General features: G+C 47.9%; 6 protein-coding genes and 1 long non-coding RNA gene across 17 annotated transcripts; 4 read left to right on the top strand and 3 right to left on the bottom strand.

The window, feature by feature from the left end:
- Positions 1-10: 10 nt before the first annotated feature.
- LOC136186927 (cyclin N-terminal domain-containing protein 1-like) lies at positions 11-1,289 on the top strand. The gene is made up of 4 exons (XM_065974414.1): positions 11-236; positions 294-713; positions 815-1,038; positions 1,097-1,289. The coding sequence occupies exons 1-4, from the start codon at positions 65-67 to the stop codon at positions 1,184-1,186; spliced, it is 906 nt and encodes a 301-aa protein (XP_065830486.1). The 5' UTR covers positions 11-64; the 3' UTR covers positions 1,187-1,289.
- On the top strand, positions 1,178-2,406 carry LOC136186934 (actin-related protein 2/3 complex subunit 3-like). The gene is made up of 7 exons (XM_065974424.1): positions 1,178-1,316; positions 1,373-1,475; positions 1,554-1,633; positions 1,704-1,772; positions 1,850-1,976; positions 2,052-2,140; positions 2,190-2,406. Exons 1-7 carry the CDS (start codon positions 1,311-1,313, stop codon positions 2,250-2,252), a joined length of 537 nt encoding a protein of 178 aa, XP_065830496.1. The 5' UTR covers positions 1,178-1,310; the 3' UTR covers positions 2,253-2,406.
- Positions 2,357-4,150, bottom strand: LOC136186928 (paired mesoderm homeobox protein 1-like). Of its 2 annotated transcripts, XM_065974417.1 has the most exons (4): positions 4,068-4,150; positions 3,431-3,673; positions 3,164-3,360; positions 2,357-2,985 (listed from the first exon to the last, which is right to left on the bottom strand). In XM_065974417.1, the coding sequence occupies exons 2-4, from the start codon at positions 3,618-3,620 to the stop codon at positions 2,494-2,496; spliced, it is 879 nt and encodes a 292-aa protein (XP_065830489.1). In that variant the 5' UTR covers positions 3,621-3,673; positions 4,068-4,150; the 3' UTR covers positions 2,357-2,493. The 2 variants fall into 2 exon arrangements, with proteins under 2 accessions (XP_065830489.1, XP_065830488.1); XM_065974416.1 differs by lacking the exon at positions 4,068-4,150 and having other exon boundaries at positions 3,431-4,030.
- On the top strand, positions 2,710-9,322 carry LOC136186937 (uncharacterized). 4 transcript variants are annotated; one of them, XR_010669797.1, is made up of 4 exons: positions 2,710-7,152; positions 7,208-8,262; positions 8,320-8,800; positions 8,856-9,322. It is a non-coding gene; the product is annotated as an uncharacterized lncRNA (long non-coding RNA). The 4 variants fall into 4 exon arrangements; XR_010669799.1 differs by having other exon boundaries at positions 2,710-8,262; positions 8,320-8,434; positions 8,485-8,800; XR_010669798.1 differs by having other exon boundaries at positions 2,710-8,262; positions 8,856-9,079; positions 9,181-9,322.
- On the bottom strand, positions 4,950-7,178 carry LOC136186922 (glutamate-rich WD repeat-containing protein 1-like). 2 transcript variants are annotated; one of them, XM_065974408.1, is made up of 13 exons: positions 7,090-7,174; positions 6,962-7,033; positions 6,811-6,911; positions 6,681-6,749; positions 6,495-6,627; positions 6,287-6,372; positions 6,051-6,224; positions 5,796-5,984; positions 5,607-5,734; positions 5,474-5,545; positions 5,312-5,417; positions 5,154-5,246; positions 4,950-5,100 (listed from the first exon to the last, which is right to left on the bottom strand). In XM_065974408.1, the coding sequence occupies exons 1-13, from the start codon at positions 7,136-7,138 to the stop codon at positions 4,996-4,998; spliced, it is 1,377 nt and encodes a 458-aa protein (XP_065830480.1). In that variant the 5' UTR covers positions 7,139-7,174; the 3' UTR covers positions 4,950-4,995. The 2 variants fall into 2 exon arrangements, with proteins under 2 accessions (XP_065830480.1, XP_065830478.1); XM_065974406.1 differs by having other exon boundaries at positions 5,796-6,224; positions 7,090-7,178.
- LOC136186920 (transmembrane protein 104 homolog) lies at positions 7,329-10,016 on the bottom strand. The gene is made up of 10 exons (XM_065974404.1): positions 9,922-10,016; positions 9,620-9,805; positions 9,378-9,554; positions 9,193-9,325; positions 9,071-9,141; positions 8,844-9,020; positions 8,538-8,789; positions 8,301-8,480; positions 8,123-8,244; positions 7,329-8,071 (listed from the first exon to the last, which is right to left on the bottom strand). Exons 1-10 carry the CDS (start codon positions 9,967-9,969, stop codon positions 7,552-7,554), a joined length of 1,866 nt encoding a protein of 621 aa, XP_065830476.1. The 5' UTR covers positions 9,970-10,016; the 3' UTR covers positions 7,329-7,551.
- Positions 10,005-19,780, top strand: LOC136186911 (uncharacterized). Of its 6 annotated transcripts, XR_010669787.1 has the most exons (56): positions 10,006-10,080; positions 10,189-10,294; positions 10,341-10,419; positions 10,468-10,548; positions 10,595-11,293; positions 11,347-11,445; positions 11,494-11,730; positions 11,790-11,854; positions 11,910-12,110; positions 12,192-12,312; positions 12,368-12,452; positions 12,501-12,666; positions 12,716-12,797; positions 12,851-12,928; positions 12,985-13,039; positions 13,091-13,154; positions 13,212-13,346; positions 13,400-13,483; positions 13,545-13,616; positions 13,675-13,751; positions 13,805-13,823; positions 13,872-13,962; positions 14,014-14,112; positions 14,165-14,202; positions 14,251-14,329; positions 14,379-14,446; positions 14,503-14,560; positions 14,617-14,679; positions 14,732-14,838; positions 14,896-14,995; positions 15,048-15,145; positions 15,201-15,314; positions 15,369-15,482; positions 15,536-15,629; positions 15,681-15,755; positions 15,801-15,853; positions 15,906-15,993; positions 16,048-16,182; positions 16,230-16,376; positions 16,433-16,531; positions 16,593-16,708; positions 16,760-16,898; positions 16,950-17,003; positions 17,057-17,137; positions 17,187-17,239; positions 17,287-17,421; positions 17,481-17,556; positions 17,612-17,672; positions 17,724-17,815; positions 17,869-17,916; positions 17,974-18,096; positions 18,145-18,222; positions 18,271-18,418; positions 18,473-18,624; positions 18,671-19,269; positions 19,320-19,780. XR_010669787.1 is itself a non-coding variant. In XM_065974393.1 (54 exons), the coding sequence occupies exons 2-54, from the start codon at positions 10,275-10,277 to the stop codon at positions 18,610-18,612; spliced, it is 5,583 nt and encodes a 1,860-aa protein (XP_065830465.1). In that variant the 5' UTR covers positions 10,006-10,080; positions 10,189-10,274; the 3' UTR covers positions 18,613-19,780. The 6 variants fall into 6 exon arrangements, 1 of the variants encoding a protein (XP_065830465.1); XR_010669790.1 differs by having other exon boundaries at positions 10,005-10,080; positions 10,619-11,293; positions 18,473-19,269; XR_010669789.1 differs by having other exon boundaries at positions 10,005-10,080; positions 12,368-12,449; positions 18,473-19,269.
- The last annotated feature ends 178 nt before the right edge of the window (positions 19,781-19,958 follow it).

Here is a 19,958-nt window from a genome sequence, read left to right as displayed (position 1 = left end):
ACTCTTAGCAACGAGGAGATGACTGAAATGTGCCGCCGCTTGCTCAGCTGGCTCTCACGACTGCATGTCTCGCGAAAAGAGAACATCGGAGCCCGTTTTCAACTCGAAAAAACTCGGTCTATCGTCGGACCTGCTCAAGGAATACCTCGACGGTCTCGTTCAGCAGAACGAGGCTCACCTAGTCCAAATTGAACCGTCGCCGCGTCGAAATCATTTCAAAGACAAGCGCAGCGTCGGTAATAGTACAAGCAAACGTCTTTCGTAGAAGCCCAAACAGACGCGGCAGCATTTAGAATTCATTTTCGCGATGTGCGACACGCTGGGCGTGAGCGCGGACGTTCGCTACGCCGCCGCCGATCTCTTCGACAAATTCATGTCGCTGCACGTGACGAGCATCTTCGATCACGTGCGCACGGCGGCAACGGCGGCCGGAAGCGGACCGGACGTCGAAACAAAATGGCGAAACGTTCAGAAGCGAATCGAATCGCAGGCGACGTTGCGCGTCATGTCGTGCATACAACTCGCGAGCAAATTGTCGTCGCATTATCGTGCGTTGACAATGCCGAGACTTCGACTTCAACTTGACGAGCTCGGGCATCCGTACACGATCAATGCCGTATTGCAGTCGGAGGTGCGCGTTCTGACGACGACCGGCTTTGACGTTAACGCCACGTCGGCGTTTCTTTGCGCTGAAGCGCTTCTCGAAGCGATCGGTACGGCGCCAAATGACGTCACGTAGAAAAAAAAGCATTAGTTATTAGCACCTGTAGCAATTCATCAGGGGGACTATAGGTATCGGTGCCTTACTGTTTAGGTCGTTGCATGGCTGGCGTAGACGTCGAAGCAATGCATCGTATCTGTACGCATCTGTTCGACATGGTCTACTTGCAGTGGGACGACGTCTACAGAGAATTGGCTTCGAGATCATCGAAGAGCTCGGCTCACTCGGACGGTCGATTGCAGGAAGATACCATGTGGCTGGCGGCAGCCGTCGTCGGTTCTGCATCCTTTTTTCACGATCAAGCCGCCAGCGATGAGGTACAGCTGGCAATCGTTTATAATCTTTTATTATTAATTAAAACCTTTATTGGGGCAGATAGTTGATCACGTAAGTCGGTACTCAAACATCGCTAGCGAAGATATAGTGGAATTCTCGGCTGTTTTAGTGGGCTTTGTACTTCATTGATTAAAACTGTAGACAGTAACCGCCCTTCATTAATTAAAGTTCCCCACTTCCGTTTCCCTACTTGAGCTAGCACGCACGCTAAAGTAGGATCTCCGAGTCGTTCGTGGCTGTTTCGTCGTTCGAAATGCCTGTCAGTCGACTTCACGCGTCGTTTTAAGCGCGTTGGAGGCATTTCTGTCTTATTAGGCGTATCATTCGTCGTTCAACGAGAAAGGAAAGCACCTTTCGATTGGCAACATAGCTCTCCTTCCCATAAGGACCAATTTCAAGGGTCCAGCTCCGAAAGCGGGTATGAAAGACGCGTTAGAATCGCATTCGGACGCTTTTCGATTACCGGGGTCCCGAATCGGGGACTGCGTGTTCTCAGATGACAAAGAACAGGACGTTATCGACGAAGCGCTCTACTTCTTCAAGGCGAACGTTTTCTTCAAAAACTACGAAGTCAAGGTAGGGACAGACTAGAAACAGTGTCGCGAAGAGTCGACGAAAGGTTTCGGTTATCGTCTTTCTTTATCAGGGCGAGGCGGATCGCGTTCTCATGTATTTGACTCTCTATACGAGCGAGTGCCTCAAGAAAATGACTAGGGTGCGACGAATGAATAGTTTGTGTCGCCTGTAAAACGGCGTGTCCTCACTCTCGCTTCTTCTTCTTCTTCTACGCAGTGCAAGACCAAGAACGATGCCGTGAAGGAAATGAACACGCTCGGTCTGGGAAACTTTCCCATTCCCGGCGATCCGCGCTTTCCTCTCAACGCTTTTTATCAGAAGCCAAAGGATAAGAACGAGACAGGTGATAAGAGAAAAGAGTCGTCTCTGCAGAGTGCTGGAGGAGCAAGGATGACCTTTCTTTCTTTTTCTTTTCCAGACCAACTGCAACAGTATTTCCTACAACTACGTCAGGAACTGGGACTTCGTCTGGCGCACAAGGTATTCGAGGCAGATAAACCAAGCAAGGTAGGCTACATATCATTGTGCGCAAAAAAAAAGACATATACTCTGTCAGTGGTGGATGTGTTTCTCCAAGAGAAAGTTCATGGAGAAGAGTCTGAGTGCTCCTGGCCACTGAACCAGAACGCTTTTGCACGCAGTAAGTGGGTAGAGAAAAATGGACAAGGGACTCGGGCTCAGTCCTTTATCCGTGTCGCAAACTGGTACGAGAGTCTCCCCCCGTGTTTCGTATGTGTATTACTATTCGATAAATCTTCACTGCAAATGTCAAATTGGGGCAACACTCTCGAGTTAATTAGACGTCCGTGCATGCATGTCTTTGCCTATAGTCACTTGTACATTGGCAGCCCGGTTCTTTCTCAATACGTTCCTCCCGTTGAGAGCGAGCTGTACGTAGGTCGACCGATGAAGGGCCCGTGGGCGCGTTCGTTCCAATACGGACTGATCCCGTAGTGTTCGAAAGCGCCCGTTGGAAGCCCGACTGCCATGTGAGGCGTCGGTCGAATGAGAGCCGGGGGACTGTGGTAGTGAGGCGGCGGCGGGGGTGGGGGCGGGGAGGGATGGCCGTAGAGAGATGTCGTTGTTTCGTGGGCGGCAGCGACGGCGGCGGCGGCGGCGGCGGCGGCGGATTGCGACGCTGCTAACTGAGCGCGAAGCAATTCCGGCGTGCCATATTGGTCTTTGAATGCGATCGGTTGCGTGGAAGTGTGGCGCCAGGCGCCTGTAAACGAATTTGCGTAGTTCTTGTGCACTTCCGCCTCGCGGTGTTTTTGCTGCTGTTGTGTCAGTTTGATCGCTTGAGCCTTGCGCAGTCGCCGCCTGTGCCGAGCCCGTCGGTTTTGGAACCAAACCTGAGATAGATGAGCAAACGGTTAGAAAGAAAAGAGTAGAGGGAGAACATTAATTAATAGAAGACATTCCTAAACTGATTGGGGCGGCGCGAGGGGAAGGAGAATTGGACCAATTTCGAGTGGGCGCGAGGCGCGGGGGTATTTTCGTCGGCGGCGCGCGTGCTTCCTCTGTACGCACCTGAACTCTGGCTTCCGTCAAGTCGATGCTTTCTGCGAGTTTTTCTCGCGTGTAAATGTCCGGGTATTTGTTCTTTTGGAAGGCGGCTTCGAGCTCGAGAAATTGTTGCTTGGTAAATATCGTCCGTTCGCGACGTTGTTTACTCGAGTGGCGAATGCGACGATAATCGGCTTCGAGATCGTCGAGATTCTCGCTGCCTGCAAAAAAACGAGACCCCGAATGTTTGCGTTTGTTTACATTTGATCCCCTTCTTCTCCCCCCCTATACCTCTCTGGGATTCCTGCATTGGGGGCTGATCGCTCAGCGAACTGTTAGACAAACTTCGATCTCCGAGTCCCAATATCTCCTCGATCGAATGCTTGTGCTTCGATCCGGACTGATCTTGATCGTGATCGTGATCGAGAGCGGGCATGGATGCCGGCCCCTCTTCGGTTGACGACGACGGGATTGACGACATTTAGGAGAGAGAGATAGAGATAGAGTCGACTGGTGTGAGAGACAGAAAACGATCTAGGAGAATCGAAGCGTTAGTTGTGAACTGACTGACGAAGGAGGATGCCGTTGATTATATAGGAGTGGGACGGACGGAGGGGTGACACGCTTATCCAGATACGCGCGTCGGGGGCGTGCGACAAGTGCCCTCATTTGGGTCTTATTGTCAAATTAGTTGCATCGTTTCCCCCGTTGACAATCGGTGTGCGAGCGACTGTCGACGCCCCAACCCCATGCCAGCAACCCGGTAGCTGCCTGTGAATTCCCGGTAATAGGTCCGGACGGATAATTGGCGCCCGTCTTGCCGATCTCGCTCACTGACCGGCGGACGCTCGATTTGAATTGAATCAGGGGACCCCGTCGCTCTCTCAATCGCGCCTTTTTTCTAAAGGGGGGATGGGAGTCTACTCACCTCGGGGGGTCCGATTTCGTTTGTCTGGATGGACTAGAGTAGAATGGCTAAACGGCGGTGTTTGACCCGTTTTATGCTATCACGCTTTACCGCAAAAAGTCGGCCAATCGGGATTCTAATTTGATGTGGTAAACGGACCGGAATAGGCGGTGAATTGTTTGTGCAGCAATCGTCAGGCTTAGACCCAATACAGTTCTAACGAGATGAAGGGACTTGATTAACGACATTGTTTAATTATGCCAGACGAGAGCCCTGACTATGCATCAGTGGCAGTATCGCACGGGGGGCTAAAAGGAAGCCGTGTAGCAGGCTAACCCGAGCTGTGACCCGCTGATCTAAGCTAGATAAATGGAATCCACTAGAATGACGGTGGACCGTGTCCAGAAAGGCAATCCAGCGCGAAATATTATTGCGATGGTGGTGGTAATCGTGGTCAAGGCACTCCCATCGCCTGACCACAACTTGTAGGCGGCTTCAGGGATCCGATTCGCTAGGCAAACTCTGGCGTCGTTTTCCCCAGACAGGATGGCATCATTGACGGGGAAGTTAGAATGCTAACGAGCGAAAGATGAAGACGAGTTCGTTGTGCTGCTTATAGATACGTCTTTTTCGCGCGATTTTTTCCGTCAAGTGCCTCTATGACTCATGTCTACACTGCAACTTGACACCAGATGGGCCGGACGTCGTTACATTGTCCCGTGGACCCGATAGCGTCATCATTGCCGCGCCTTTGGCACGAAACTACGTGGACCCGTCCCGTCCCGATTCAATTGAGAGATCGCGACGATGTCCACTGTACAGAACGGCGTAACGTTATTAATTACAAGAGGTAGGTGGGGAAGCGAAAGGGAATAGAGCGTCGGTCGTCCGTGGACACCAGAACCCAATCAGAGGAAATTCTCTTATGCAGCAGGAGCGCACTAAGAGGTCAAACGCTTATCGTCCGAAAAACGTTAAATCCCGTCTGCGCCGTGCTAATCATGAGACCGGGTATCTGGGGATGCCAGTGTATCTCCTTGATATCTTGTTGACCCTGCGACACAGAGATTTAGCGAGTGTAGGACGAAACCGTTTGCCAGTGCACACCATGTGAATAAAGAGAAGTTGCGGCGGCACGTCGACGTCACGAGATTGACTTGCCTCGGCGTCGCGTTCCAGCGCCAAATCCCATAGAGAAATCTGTTCACAAAAAAAAAAGAAAACGATTAATTTAACTCGCTGGGAGCGCGTGTAAGGTTGCAGACTTGATTATCTTCGCCTGCGGCACCAAAGACAGTGGCGTCGGTCGGGTGCCACTCGACGGACGTGATTGGTGCCGTGTGGTGTTTGAAGACGGCCGCAGTCTTGCCGCTGGAACGAATTATTGAGCAAATGAATGCACAAATGACCCAAACGATTTGACTAACGTTTTGAACTGGCGTAGATCCCAAATTTTAACGACACCGTCGTCGCCGCCGGATATTATCATCGGCTCGTATCTAAGAGAGAAAGGGGATGCAAAGTCAATCGACCTTCGCCTCAATTCTTTCTCTCTCTCGCCTGTTCCACGATATGACATTGACGTCGGCATCGTGTGCCGCCGACTGCGTCAGCATGCACGCTTTCGACGGCGGCGCCCTCACGTCCCACACTCGAATTGTCTTATCAACGGAACAGGAGGCAAATACCTGGCGTCGCGTCAGATAATGAGGAAAGAACGAAGAAAACAATTCTCCTCGTTTATCTCACCGTCGCTTCATTAGGACTCCACTGGATGTCCTCGACGGAAAGCGCGTGACCGCTGTAGGAACGCTGATCGACGTGCCACGAGCCGTCTCCGCCGTCGCGCGGATTCCACACGTGGATATTACCGTTACAGTCGCCCGTCGCCAATCGACCGGGCACCATTCTTGACCAGTCCATGGCAAAGCCTTCCGTCTGCAAAAAAAATACGACGGACACGTGAAGCGGATAGAAGGTGTCTGGGGCGGCTAGCAGTCGCACTTGATGACCGGGAAACGTGAAGAGAGGTTCGACGGAGTGCTTGGGCGGTTTTTTCGGCTGTGCTTGCGCTGCCGGATGGTCGACGGCCGTCAACTGCACGCCAACGTCGACGATGTGAACGCTGCCGCTGTCAGACCAGGTGGACACGAGACTGCGGCTTTCGATGGGAGCGACCCGTTGAAACGAGAAAAAGGAAAGTCCGTCTCTATAGCGTTTGGTATTTCTGTCAGATTTACTCGAATTCGATTGACGCCGCCGTCGTGCTGAATGTGAACGGTGTCCAAGGTGGGCAGCTCTTCGTCGTCGCTGTCATCGGAGTCACCTTGGGAAACAAAGAAAGGCGGAAGGTGAGAAGCCCAAGCTGACTTGCAGTGCAAATCAACAAACGACCAAAGGTAACCAACCGTATTACACGGGTTTCCCTTTGGCTTGTGCAGCACGTACTTGCATCTTCGTCGTCGTCCCTTTCTTCTTCCTTATACGTTTTCTTCATATTTGACATTTTAATAACGACTATTGCATTGTCCTTTGGCCGACTCGCTTGAGTGCCCCCCACTAGATAGCACGTCATTGGATACTGAAAATTTGACGCTGCGCATTTTGTAAAAGAGGAAAAAACCCGAAAGGCACCTCAGTTCGATTGTCGCCCAACTTGTCTCTGATAATGTCAAAGCTCAAGCAAGGAGCTCCAGTCTGCGCCTTTGAAAAAAATATCAGAAGATATTTCCTGTCCCGTGCGCGCAGACGCGTTATCACTCACTGCGTGATACATTTGATAGGCAGAGCGATCGTAGACGAGTTCTTCTCCTTCAGGAACGGGTTCGCCTGGCAGATAGACTCGTTCGTCTTCTATTGTTCCACCTTTGCAGGTGATCAGGCGTGTGGAATCGAGATGGCACGAATTTCCTTACCACCGCTCGTTTCTGTTTCCATTTCGTTGTCCTCGTCTGAATCTGCGCTACTGCTCGTGTCATCTTTCACATCTTTGAGCAAGTGTACTGCGTACAATAGCTGCAAACTGGTCTACTACTGTGCCAACCTTCGTCCATGCTAACATCCGGGATAATCGATAAAAGATTAATCGCCATCCTAAGTTTCTATGGTAGTTTTGGTGTTTATGATGCATGCAGTTCAAAAGCTATCTTGCTATCTGACAGGAAACGGAATCCTAATGCGGACACGGATGTTGTCATTCTTTTCGTCGACCACAAAAGAAAGCGCTAATTTCAAATTCGACCGCAACTTGTCTGCGGTTACCGAAGTTTAGGCAAAACCGCATGGTTTGTTTTGAAGTATTTTAAGAAGGGATTGATTAGCGCACGTTGCATGGCCAAGAATGCGAAGCCCGCGAAGGGCAGCTAGAACAACCCGCAAAACCCTTCCCCGTCCTTCTGTTATGACCGTCGTGATCCCAGTACTTATACAGTAGGAGCTACTGTAGAGCTGGAAAAACGTTACGAAAGCAAAAGAGATTAGACTGTACAGAAAAAAACTAGTCAAGTTAGCTGTTATCACCGACAGCAGCAGCGTATATCAACACCCCGATATAGCCAACGGACAGAATAGTGAATACTACACCGATGACTAGAGCCAGTACCGCGGGATTGACGCGAAGCCAGGATGGAACGGCATTGACTGGCGGTTCATAATAAACACTTTCGTCGTCGCCTTTGTCGTCGTCCGAGTCGTTTTCATCACTGACGTCGTCAATTTTAGCGTTAATGGCAACGCTAACCGGATGCTCGTTGATAAGCGGTGTCGTGTCACCGACTGCCGAAAAGTCGTCAAGTATTGGATAGAGAGTCGTTTTGTCAACTGCTGTTGACGAAACGCTGTTTCGGCGACTATTTACGCGACTTCCGGACGGCGTACTGAGAATCGATGCCGAACTTTCGGGTCGATCATTCGCCGCTAAATACGATTCGAGGTCGCGATAGACTAATTTTGGTCGCGGCACCGAATTCGTCACGGGTTCAGGTCTACCGATTGTCTTCATAGAAGCTTCTTTGTCGTCTTTGACTCTAAAGAAGAAGACGTTATGTTAGGGAAAAAGCGCAATGATTTCTCCGTACGGTCTTCTTTCCTCGCCATCTAGAAAAGGGTATCTTTTTCTTGCGCTGTAGAAAAGAAACGCGGGAATTGTGAAATTGACGAATCCGGATGCGATGTTGCCAACCCAGCTGCATATCTCGGTCTATATAGACAGAAATAGGTAGAAGCGTTTCTGTGCTCTGCGTGAGGTCGGCTGACCAGTTCGTTGTATTCATAGCAGAAGAGCGTGACAATCCACGGTGCAACGACACCGAGGAAAAAGGACATTTTCTTGCCCAGTCCGCCAGCTTGAAGATTGTAGCGGACCATTATTGCCATGACGGGAATTCCTGGTATGATTGTCGTAAAAACCCACAGGAATCCAGAATATCGTGTCCACTAGAAAGACGCAATTAACTAACTGGAAAAAAAACGGCAGTGGGTGGCTTCTATTACCCATGGCATATCTGGACTTAGAACGCATCCAAGAATGTTGTCCGCTCCAGGCATCATTGTTTGGCTCGTTTGGTTGAAGAGTTGAAAGGCCATTGATCCAGACAGACCGACTCCGAGTTTCATTGTGCACGCCGCCATGGCTGGATACCAGACGCTCTTATTGACGCTGACTCGACGTTTTTTCTCGTTCACCCACGAGGGAATGGTGACGATGTAAGCGTAGGCAAGAATAGAGAGTCCAAGGAGTTGCGGCTGCGGAAAAGGTATAAGAGAAATAGATTTAATAATTTTATATACTTGTCGTACCTGTCCTGTCAGGTTGAATAGGGGAACAAGTGATGGACCATTTGATGAAAAGTCGTCTGTGCCGTTTTTGTACCACGGTGTGGACGGGATTGTGTTGAGGATAAATTGGACGACGAATTCGGCCGTGAAAAAGAAAAGTCCAAAGAGGGAAAGCCACTGAAACCACATGTTGGCGTCCTAAAAACCGCTCTTCACGTGAAACATCACAAACTGTCGTGAAATCTTACCAAATTAAGGTAACCAAATGGTATGCAAATTATCATGCAGATAATGAAACCAATTGTTAAGACTTGGTTGCCTGAGAAAATTATTTGTTAATTAAACTCAATGCTTTCAGGTGGAAACTTGCTAGAAAATATGTTGTCGTTCTCGAAGCACGACGTCGTGTCATTGTAATCAGCGCACGCCTGTAAGATTTTGAATTTTGAATAGTCGAGTGCATAGCCATGTTTGGATATGCTGTAGATAAGAATATCAATCATCTGGAAGAAAGAGCATTTATTTTTGGTTAATTAATTAAAGAGTCTCGCTTACTTGTGCTGATATGATCATTCCGACGATGTTGAGCGCTTGGAGCGAAACGATGTAGAAAAGTTGGAATAATCCGTAAGCAACGGTGCCGTAATAGTGCCGAACGGTCGTCGCAAATTCATATCTGGGCGTGGCGTCAAAATTCCTATTTCCCGGTATTCTCTGCATCGCTTCGCATAACTATACACACGTGATGATCGAGTCAGCCAGGCCGGGCGCTGCTACTTGCGGAGATTATATCGTACCATAGTAGCGGCAAAATTGGACAAGACGAAGAAAAGGATGATCGAAAGTGTTGGCGTAAGCCAGCCTGCAGATTGATTGAGTAGGGGCAGAACGACCATGGCTGGACCCATCGAATTGTTGATGTTGAGACAGAAAGAACCCGGAAAGCCGATTCGTTTTCCTCCGAACTCTCCATTTTTTCCTTTCTGTGCAATGAGAGTAAGAGAGGACTTGATGAATTTCGATACTCAAGCTGCGTCCTATATTTGCTCATGCGGCCGGACGTCCGCGGCGGCCAAGCCTCGGTCATACAATCATTAACCTTGCTTGAGGGCACAGCATCAGCTGCAGTTTCCTGTTTGCTTGACATGCTTTTTGTGGCGTCTTTCGAGGCAGGCAAGGAGTTCCAGCGCACGCACACCCGAGCTCTCCCACGTCATAAGTACTCAATTTACTCGTGACCATCGCCCAACCTACTCAGGTGCGAATGAAGTATCTGCGTTTGCATTTAATAATTAGAGGACAGAGTGGTTTGTTGTTTTGAGCACTCGCTCTTCGCGCTGACGGACGTGTTTACATCATGTACTAGAGAATTAGCATTCGAACCCGGGAATGTGGGCTCCCTAGCAACAGAATCCCGGACGCTTGTTGGAACCGTTTCTAGCTGTTTCTAGCATGAAGGGGCAGCGATCGAGGTACCGCACATGCACCTATCAAGACCAACGGTCATTTTTCGTTCAGAGCGTTCTCGTTTCGTGCCAATCGGAAAGAAGAACTCGAGTTCAAGAAGGAAATAGAGAGAATTCGACATCAATCCAAGGCAAGAGGCTCTTCTGTGACGAGATTTTGCAAAAACATTGTACTACAGACATCTGTAACGGAACAGAACGACCCAGAAAACCTCACCTCGTCTTCAACGACGAAAATCCCCACAGAGACAGTCCTTCAAGTCAGTTAAAAAAATCTCATTTTTATATCGTATACTTTCGAACCAGGACTCGCCAACATTGAAATCGAAGAAGAGGGACAACAAGCCGAGGGACCATGACGTTCGAGGCGTCCAGCGCGAGAAAAGAAATCCCAAATTGTTGGCAGTTGTAGGCAGCCTAAACACGACCGTTCCCGCGCCGTTTTCCGAAAGAAAATTGCCTGCTGTTCCTCAGTCTACATTGCAGCGAATGAACTGCAAAGCGGTTGCAACCGAGTCGAGTCGCGTTTCTACAGCGGCATCGCAATCGAAAGCGATGCTTGCTTCTAGTTCAAATGTACACGTCGAGAATTCTCAGACTGAGATTGCTACGTCGAGGACTATGTTGACGACGGGACGACGGCCACCTCATTCTTTGCCAGCGGCTGTCATTCATCAGGTGCCCTCCGTTGGCTCCTCTGACATTTTCGACGAAGACGCTGATCTCAAATCGATGGGATCGCTTTTGGAACAGCAGAAAACACACGAAGAAAAAAGCCCAGTCAAAGAACCTGTTACGCGGGATGACGTTGGAAATGATGGCGTTGGCGTGTCCGTGAGACCGAGCGAATTGAAGGAGACGGAGTATAGGGAGCTGATGGATGAACTCGCTCGTCCTGTTTCGACCGGCGACGTTGTCTGCGTGCACGGCAAAACGGTCGAAAGACCAAAAACGGCCACGAGGCCAATACAGAGGAGAACAGACGTTTTGGAACGAGCGCAAAAGGTTTTTCATTCACGTTGAAGGTATAGAATATTTTTTCGTATTGATCGATTTAGGCGGCTAGGGTCGATCACAGTAGCATGCACGATTTCTGCGTTCGCGACCTACCGTCACTTTCACCAAAGTTGCAGCGGTTATCATACCAAGGCGACAAGGTGAGATTGTCTCCGGTAAGAATTCTATTGTCGGTCACTACTATGCAGCAGAAGCAGCCGACTGTTCCGCCGCCTTCCATGATTTCTCAGTCGTCATTAATCACTCCGCACGGCCTTTGTCACCTGGAGAAGAGGCTCGATGACGAGAAAATTGAAAAGAACGCTTCTCAAGGATTTGGTTTGGCGAAACGTTCAGAAAAGATCGTGTGGGGCTCAAAGGGTGGCAAAGGAGATTTGGACCCTAAGGAGTGGCTCGATCATTTGTCATCTCTTCTAGGAAACATGGTACGACAAGTGACTATGTTTAATTAAATCCGTCATCTAATAAGTATTTTCCTTTTCAGATGAAGATTGATAGTACCATCAATGTTCAAGGAGCTCCGTGTGAAATAGTCACAGAGCCTTTTGAGTGAGTTAGAAGAATATGTATATTATCACTTGCACGCGCGACCCGTTTTTTCTAGGCTGAACTGGCACCCAGCGCCACCAAAACTCAACGTTCATCCCGACGTGATTCAATCGGAGCTTTTTCCGGAGTATCGCGGCGTCGTTCTTGCTGACTTTGAGGACGATCCAACAGTTGATCAGATTTCAGATGACGAACAGGAGCTAGAGAAACTTGAAGAAGATAGGATTGCTCAAGAGGAAGCAGCCTCTTTGAGAAGGTATGGTTAAAAATTTGTTGTTGATTCGTTCTGTCCACGCTAGTGCACGTGTATTATGCGCATCTATAACGAGCTGTATAGGGTTCTTAATCGGAGGCACGGTTCCGCGATTAATCTAACCGAATGTACTCGTCGTCAATTTGCAACTCCTGAGCCTTTTGTACGAGTGGACGTTTCTGAACTGGAAATGACAGCTGACGATGTAAATGCAGTAGAATCTGCGAGTCTCGTTCTTCAAATAATTATCATGGGTTTAGACTTTGTCTTCGAATGAACCGCAAATAATGAGTTCAGTACACGTTGATGAAAGAGACGAAGAAACGGACTCGTCTTCGAGCAGTAGTAAAAACGTGTAACGAAAACACACAGCATTTTTATATGCTTTGTTAGCCGCATCTTTGGGACTCAAGGCGTATGCTGGCTATCAACCAGCGTCTGCTCGAAAGCAGACCCTTACAGACTTGCAAAGTCAATGGGAAGTTGACGATGATAAGGCCATTGGCATGGAGAAATTAAAAGAAGAGCAAGAAGATATTGTGTCATATTCTCGCCTTCGGTACCTAAGGCTCATACAATGAATTCGTAGTGATGCATTGTCTTCTCAGACGAGCGATTTCTCAGCCTTTTCTTGGCGTTTCGTCTGAGGAGTTGACTTTGGCTTCTAATTACGACGAGACAATGAAAGAAGTAAGGAAACCCTTTTTTTCAGCTAGAAACCAAGGTCAGTTTTCTTTGCATAGCTGGAAGAGCAGAAGATGTTGCTAGCAAAAGCAAAACAGCCTTCTCTTCCAGGTGTTGAGCACAGCGGAATTTGGACTGTAAGAAGGCCTTTTATCATCAGGAAATGAAACATTCTCGTCCTTTTCTATTTAAGCACTCTTATAGCAGTTCAGCGACCAACATCAATCCTTCACCCCTGCTGCCAAAAGGTTACTACTGATTACAGAACGCTTTCTTCTTGAAATGACTTCTGTGCATAGCAGCGGCGAAATTCTCTCAAGGATCTGCAATCATTTCTTCGGATAACATCGCGACAATATCAGAGTGAGATCGGTGATATTCAAATGACGAATACGTTGCATTCTTCTTCCTTGTATGTAGTTATATGCGTCGTCATCGTTCGCGACGCATTTCAAAAGGCAGCAAGCCGGCTGCAATGACAAAGGCAGTCAGGAAAAGAGCCAAGTATCTCCTTACCACTTTGCAACGACACCAACTGGACTGTCCTCCTTCCAGGCAGGCATTGATTTATTTTCTTCGCGTGTATTGTTCTTGATCTCATTTTGTAGGAGAGCATCTATGCCTTGCTTAAGGTACTGCACGGAACGATCAAAATGTCCTTCCAAAAAAGAAGCCGTCGTAAAATTTGGCAGGTTTGGTTTTTTTATTGACGCTGTATTGCGTTGTAGCGATGGTTAGCGATTGTTTCCTTAGTTTGCAGCGTAGCACTAGCGTTGTTGGAGACTCGGCGGGAATGTTTGACAAATGGGCTACGCAGTCAACAAGGTAAATCAACGCTTTTGAGTTTGAATTTTGAGTCAAGCAGTGTTTTTTGCGACGCAAGTTCTTTGCTGGATCCTTTTTCCTGGGCTCAGTTGAAGTGGGATAAGTGGTTTGATGAGGTATACGCAGAAGGAGAAGGTTAGTACTGTAGCCTCGTATTAATGATGGGAGATTGACTATTCTTTGCATAGCACCGAAAAGCAGAGCCAAGTACAGAAGACGATTTTCTGCCTCGATAATTAACCATCCTTTATGCAGATCTAATGCATCTGAGGCACTCGTTCACCTGGAAGATCTCGAGAACCTGGAAATTGCCGCCGCAGATACGCCAAGTCAACAACTTTTTCACGTATGGTTCTCCAGCGATTTTTTTCCTTTGGAGCGTTCAACTCGTTTTTAGGAAATCGAAAAAGAGGTTGAACGATTGACGTATCTTATAGATACCTCATCCGAATCTATTTCATTCAATCTCTGCAGACGAGGAGCGTTGTACAGAAAGGTGAACAGCACGGGATGACTTGTTTTTGTCTAGTACAGAATCTGCGTATTAGCTTGGACGGTTGAAAGATGCCGTGGACGATTTGAACAGGTGGGTTGTTGTAAGTTCTTTTGATACTTGTTTATCTCTCCTCTCAAGAGCTATTGAGCTGGAACCAAGTCTTTTGGACGCGTACTGGCACCGTCACTTGCTCCACTTGCTACAGAACAACGAAAATGTCAGGTCGGGTTCTGAATGCGAAACTGAACGCTAATTTACTTATTCAGGCCGCTCTGTCCGACTTGTCGTTTATTGCCAAGCACAACAAGACTCAGTCGCGCGTCTACCGTTCAACGTGAGGCAAAACGCTAAGATACAAGTCTTTTGGGGGGTCCTTATAATTGTACGTAGGGGCGAAATCTTGGCGAGAAAGGGTGACCTAACTATGGCAGTAGCCAATTACAGTCAGGTATTAGTAGCGAATGTAAAGACCGTTTAACATTTTTCACGTGCTATCGCGAGCAGGCAGTCAAGCTTGAACCGAATAATGGCGAAGTTTACTATAGGCGAGCTCAGCTGTTTGACAAAGTGCGTAAGAGTGAACGAATCGAATAGCCGCCTTATCCTTACTGATTGACAGGGTGGAGATTTTGTGTCGGCTTTGGAAGACTATGCGATGGCTAGTAAGCTGATTCCAACGAAACTCGACGCGTTTTTTCAGAAAGGAAAATACAATTTTGAATCGGGGTTAGAGTCCTAAATTTTGCCTATACACACCACGGACATTGCGTATTCGCTGTGTAGATTTTGGACTACAGCCATTGAAGACTTTACAGCAATTCTCAATCAAGATCCAAATAATTCTTTGGTGAGAACATACCGGGGTAGAACTTACGCCAAGCAGGTAACGATCCTTCACTGGAAAGATGTTCATTCAACGTCTTGTGGTCGCATAGGAAAAGTTTCACCAAGCGTTGACCGATTTATCTGCAGCAATTCATTTGGATCCCAATAGCGCGACCGCATTTTATCACCGCGGATGCCTCCTTAGAAAGTGAGACGGGGAGGAAAAAAAGATATCATAGCCTAATTGAACGTTTTTGCCAAAGAGCCGATCCCCAACGTGCTCTCAGAGATCTCAGCGTCTCGCTTTTGTTGGACGACTCAATGCAAAACGTGCTGGCGTACTTTCATCGAGGCATTCTGTACACGGATATGAAACAGTAAGGGACTCAGCGCAGCTTTGACTAGCTTGCGTCGAGCATTTTTTCATGCAGATTCAACGAAGCGATTCCCGACTTCGAAGCGTGCGTGAAACTCAACAAGAACATATCGGCCGCTCACGTCAACTTAGGCCTCATCTGCATGCAGCATCTGAAAGACTACGATCGGTAATGTTGAGTAACGTAGCATTTTGTCAAAGGATGATAGCGAAGACTGTTAGGGCAATCCATTGCTTTTCCCGTGGCATTCGAGCCGATCCGACGTATTGTCGTGCATACGTGTGTAGAGCAGACGGATACAACTTGATTGACAAAGTAAGTTTATTTTTTATTAGTTAGACTTAATCCGAGCGCCTTTTACTTCAGCTTGATGACGCTATTCGCGATTACTCTCGTGCCATTCATCTTAATCCTGTCGTACCTAGATATCACCTATATAGGGTATGTACGTAGTTATGGATCGTCGTTGTCTGGATTCTGGCTTAGGGTAAGCTGCTGCTGCGTAAGGGCCAGCTCGAAAAGGCTGCTGCTCACGTCAGGTAGTTCTACCTCTACCGTTTCTCTGTCCAGAATATTTGCCATTTTACTCAGGTATGCTGCCAAACTGGACAAAGATTCTCTGGGTGCTTCCGTCATGCAGCAAGCTGTTGTAGAAAGTTTTCTACATAACTATGACAAAGTAAAAAATTTGGTGTCATTTTTTCTCAAAATTGTTTGAGTTTTATTTTAATAGGCGACAGCCATAATTAATTCCGCGCTCCAGCGCGTCTATTCGCCCGCTTTATTGATACTGGCAGGGAGGACTCACATGAAGGCGAAGCAGTACAGAGAAGCGATAAGAAGTTTTGAGACGGCTCTGGAAGCGATGGTGTGGATTCACAGAATTTGCGTTTCAATTATTAGTATCTTTTATAGGCAACACCGGTGGCTGCGACCAACCTGCCTTGCAGCCGCGCTGAGATCTTCTTCTTCATCGGACAGAGCTACGAAGAACTGCAGCAAAACGATCGCGCACTTTCTGCTTACAACGGAGCCATTAGGCGAGACCCTAGGCTCTCGAAGGTGCGCATCGTTCATTGCACGTAACAGCGCCAGCAACTCTCCTTGTTTCGTCGCAGGCCTACTATCAAAGAGGACTTGTAAGATTCAAGCTTCATCAGTCAAGAGCGGTGACAGACTTCAACCGCGCTCTAGCAGTGGATTCCACTTTATTTCAGGTGTTGCGTCAGCGAGTCTTTGCGCTTTTGATTCATTCGTTCTACTCCTTCGTTTCCTTAGGCTTATCTAAGCAGAGCTGCGTATTATGCGCTCAATAAGCGCTATACAAAGGCTATACTGAACTGCAACGAAGCGGCCCGTCTTCAGCCATACAGCGTTAGAACGTACTTGTACAGGTTTGTCGTTCCGTCTGCATGTGACGTCGTCACGTATCCTCACTCTTCCAGAGGGGCTTTGAAGTACTACATTCGTGCTTACGCTCAGGCCATTGAGGACTTGAGCAGAGCAGTGTGGATTGATAGGCAGTGCACCCTGGCGTATTATAATAGAGCTTGTTGCTATCAGAAACTGAAGAGAACCCACGAGGTCAAACAGACCGCCCATAGAAGAGCTCACTTTTTGTAAATTTGCTTGTAGGCCTTGGTTGACTATAGTGTCGTTCTCCTGATGGATAGCGGGCCTATACTGAAGGTACACCGTTGAATTTTCTTCTTTTGGAGCGAACAGTCGAACTGTTTTTTTAGGTTTTGATCAACAGGGGTCTTCTCTACTTTGAAATCAAGGACTATGGAAACGCATTGCTTGATTTTCTTGCTGCTTCAGAGGTATTTGGCTTTGCTCTTCTGATTCGTCTTGGACGTTGCTTTTGTTTAGCATCTTGGTACAGATGCCTGCCTTTTCCACACTATCGGCTTGTGCTATCACAAGTAGCACTTTTTGTTTTGATTGAATCGTTATCATTTCCCCTCCTCAGGCTAAACAAGCTGACACTTGCTATAGCAAGTTTTACTCGAGTCATTCAACTTGATAACCACTTCTTGGACGCATTCGTATGCCGTGGAAATGCCTACGTGGACCTGAGGACGGAGTACGGAAACGCTATGGCTCTGTATGTATATCCATCCATCAACAAACGATATTTAATTAAAACGATTATGATTATTTTAGACGAGATTACGGTCGTGCTATTTACTTGGATCCCACTTGCCTTGCAGCTAGAGTCAACGTAGGCTTCACATTACAGGTAAAAATGCAGCTAATTTTTGTCACTTATACGAAGTCTTCTATGGCGCTTTTAGACAATGGGAAAATTCCAAAAGGCTTGGATGCAATTTACTGGAGCTTTCAACATCGATTCGTGTACGTTTTCTCTACCGTGCACTTTACCTTTTCTAGTTGCTGTTTTTGCAGCTTATATACCTGCTCTTGAAGGAAGAGCTGTCGTCAGTTTGCAGATGAGAAATTTTTTCGCGGCCATTTTAGACCTGAGCAAAGCAGTTCGCGTGAGTTTTCACTCCTGACTTTCTTCGATGGTATACGAATCTATTTGCTGTAGATGCGCCCTTCAGCAGAGCTTTTGACTAACAGAGGCGTCGTTTATCAGGTATTGCAGGCAGTGCATTACTGACCTTCTCCCCAATAGACTTGACGTCCTTATTAGTTCATGAAAGACACTGTCAATGCTATGAAAGATTTTCAAGCGGCGATTCAGCTTGACTCAAATTATTCTTTGGCTCATTTCAATGCTGCCAACCTTTACTTTGGACAACGACAGTTTCACAGGGTACGTAGTATGTTGTGTACTTTTCTCCGCGACTGACTAAACATGTAGGCTTTGGACTACTACACCAATGCTTTGAAATTGGAACCAAATGACGAATCCGTCCTGCTGAACAGAGCCATCACTCGAGTAGGCCATAGATTCACTGGACACCCCAGTAGTACATGTGGTGTTTAGGTAATTCTGGGTCAGTCGGATGAGGCGCTGGAAGACTTTAATAAAGCAGCACTGCACAGCCCACATTGGGCTCACATATACTACAACCGAGGAAACCTCTACAAGTCTTTAGGACGGTTCAACAAAGCCGAGATGGACTATACAAGAGGTATTTATTTATTTATTATTTATTCATGTATATTTAGCAATTGATTGTATTTAGCTCTTGCTCTTCAGCCTGGCGATAGTTTGACCTATAACCAAAGAGCCGACGCCATTGCGAAGCAAGACAGGGAAGAAGAGGCACTAGCCGATTACAGAAGAGCAGTCTATCTCGAGAGCGACGACCAAAAGGCAACATAACAATGAATCAGGGTCTCAAAACAATTATCTTTATTTTTCATTACTATGATCATCATAGGAGTCACTACGTGGTGACGTACTTGGGTCATCAGCACCACTATCAGAAGGCTCCTCCCCGTCGTCGTCTTCTGCCTTCTCTTCGTCACTATCTTTACGAAAGTAGTCTTCGTTTGCTTCCATGCACTCTTTAAAGGCGACAAATTCTGGCAGGCAGTCGGATCCTTTCGCCTCTTCTTTGCTGTAGTAGAAACAGGTGAAGGACTTCTTGAACGTCTCGGCGCACGGCGACGATGCCAGGCCGTCCAGACACGGGCAATCCCAATTGATTTCGCCGCTTGGATATATGATTCCCGGGGACTGTTGGACGACGTCTGTTTTCTGTGGATTTTCGTGGTCCTGCTTCGTCATGAAGACGAGCGTGTCCTTTCCTACAACGCGAGACAATGGAGGAGGAGGAACGAAGGCAGGAAGTTTACAGGGTTACCTTCTGCTACTGCAAAAGACATCGCGTCGGAGCACGTTTCCCTGGACTGTCCGGGGACCAGGTTAGCGCACGGGACACCGCATGATCTTTTTGCCTCGCGACTCTACTCGAGGGCTCCGGCCGTTTAGCATGCTCGACGAGCAATTCGTACAAACGATTTCGCCGAAAAAGAGGTAGGCGCACGTCATATGCCCTGTTAGCCGCGAGCTGACACGTACACAAGGGTGCGAAACGCGACGCTTTTCGTTCGAGGTCTGGCGTTGGTCGAGATTGTCACGGCGGCTCAAGCAACTGAGTCGTGCTTGAGCTCTTTGTACGAAGAGTGCTTAGAGGACACGTCATGTAGGTCACGGTCATTTGACCGTGGTTTTTTTTGTGAACTGAAGTCGGCTATGCCGTTCCTGCAAGCCGCCAACGAAGAAGAGAAAAGGACGTTTTTGCACGTTTGTACATATTTTTGTAGTGCATGGAATTAGCGGGCGCATGCAGCTTTCGATCTTCAGGGTATGAGGACGAAAGCAGCGCACTTAGCTTAGGGGCTTGCACGCGTTTGTGGTCGTGCTTCTTTAGAGTCCCTAAGCTGATGCGCTTTGGAGCACGTTGCATGTCGCGCGTGCAATAGAGAATCTGTGTTATTTTTTATTTAATAAACCCGGAAATAAACCGGAAGTAGCAAAAACAAAAAACAAACGTCCTCCCGTCTTTTTCTTCTAAGAGGGGGCTTTCACCCAAGCCCCCGTCGGGGGGACAGCGACCCTCTGTCCCGGGGATGCCTTTATATACCAAGGCACAGGTGGACCGCTATTGTAACCCACCGCGTCTTGCCCAAGTGGGGTGGCAGTTTATCACTCATGCCACTGGA

Source organism: Oscarella lobularis, chromosome 5 (genome assembly GCF_947507565.1).
Source record: "Oscarella lobularis chromosome 5, ooOscLobu1.1, whole genome shotgun sequence".
In the NCBI taxonomy this organism is placed as follows: domain Eukaryota; kingdom Metazoa; phylum Porifera; class Homoscleromorpha; order Homosclerophorida; family Oscarellidae; genus Oscarella; species Oscarella lobularis.
Note: the sequence above shows the minus strand (reverse complement) of the source record. Positions and strands in the feature narration are given on the sequence as shown.

What these genes read in the sequence shown, in the direction of transcription:
- LOC136186920 (XM_065974404.1), bottom strand. Translation starts at nt 9,969, where the DNA reads ATGTCAAGCAAACAGGAAACTGCAGCTGATGCTGTGCCCTCAAGCAAG. An exon ending in ATGCTGTGCCCTCAAGCAAG is followed by an intron (nt 9,806 to 9,921) that starts GTTAATGATTGT and finishes CTCATTGCACAG; the next exon opens with AAAGGAAAAAATGGAGAGTT. An exon ending in TAAGTCCAGATATGCCATGG is followed by an intron (nt 8,481 to 8,537) that starts GTAATAGAAGCC and finishes GCGTCTTTCTAG; the next exon opens with TGGACACGATATTCTGGATT.
- LOC136186934 (XM_065974424.1), top strand. An exon ending in GCCTCAAGAAAATGACTAGG is followed by an intron (nt 1,773 to 1,849) that starts GTGCGACGAATG and finishes TCTTCTACGCAG; the next exon opens with TGCAAGACCAAGAACGATGC. An exon ending in AGGCAGATAAACCAAGCAAG is followed by an intron (nt 2,141 to 2,189) that starts GTAGGCTACATA and finishes ATACTCTGTCAG; the next exon opens with TGGTGGATGTGTTTCTCCAA.
- LOC136186927 (XM_065974414.1), top strand. Translation starts at nt 65, where the DNA reads ATGTCTCGCGAAAAGAGAACATCGGAGCCCGTTTTCAACTCGAAAAAA. An exon ending in CAAAGACAAGCGCAGCGTCG is followed by an intron (nt 237 to 293) that starts GTAATAGTACAA and finishes GGCAGCATTTAG; the next exon opens with AATTCATTTTCGCGATGTGC. An exon ending in AGCGCTTCTCGAAGCGATCG is followed by an intron (nt 714 to 814) that starts GTACGGCGCCAA and finishes CTTACTGTTTAG; the next exon opens with GTCGTTGCATGGCTGGCGTA.
- LOC136186911 (XM_065974393.1), top strand. Translation starts at nt 10,275, where the DNA reads ATGAAGGGGCAGCGATCGAG. An exon ending in CAGTAGCCAATTACAGTCAG is followed by an intron (nt 14,561 to 14,616) that starts GTATTAGTAGCG and finishes TATCGCGAGCAG; the next exon opens with GCAGTCAAGCTTGAACCGAA. An exon ending in ATAGCGGGCCTATACTGAAG is followed by an intron (nt 17,004 to 17,056) that starts GTACACCGTTGA and finishes CTGTTTTTTTAG; the next exon opens with GTTTTGATCAACAGGGGTCT.
- LOC136186922 (XM_065974406.1), bottom strand. Translation starts at nt 7,138, where the DNA reads ATGGCGATTAATCTTTTATCGATTATCCCGGATGTTAGCATGGACGAA. An exon ending in GGATGTTAGCATGGACGAAG is followed by an intron (nt 7,034 to 7,089) that starts GTTGGCACAGTA and finishes ACTTGCTCAAAG; the next exon opens with ATGTGAAAGATGACACGAGC. An exon ending in AATGTCATATCGTGGAACAG is followed by an intron (nt 5,546 to 5,606) that starts GCGAGAGAGAGA and finishes TTTCTCTCTTAG; the next exon opens with ATACGAGCCGATGATAATAT.
- LOC136186928 (XM_065974417.1), bottom strand. Translation starts at nt 3,620, where the DNA reads ATGTCGTCAATCCCGTCGTCGTCAACCGAAGAGGGGCCGGCATCCATG. An exon ending in AATGCAGGAATCCCAGAGAG is followed by an intron (nt 3,361 to 3,430) that starts GTATAGGGGGGG and finishes GTTTTTTTGCAG; the next exon opens with GCAGCGAGAATCTCGACGAT. An exon ending in TGACGGAAGCCAGAGTTCAG is followed by an intron (nt 2,986 to 3,163) that starts GTGCGTACAGAG and finishes CATCTATCTCAG; the next exon opens with GTTTGGTTCCAAAACCGACG.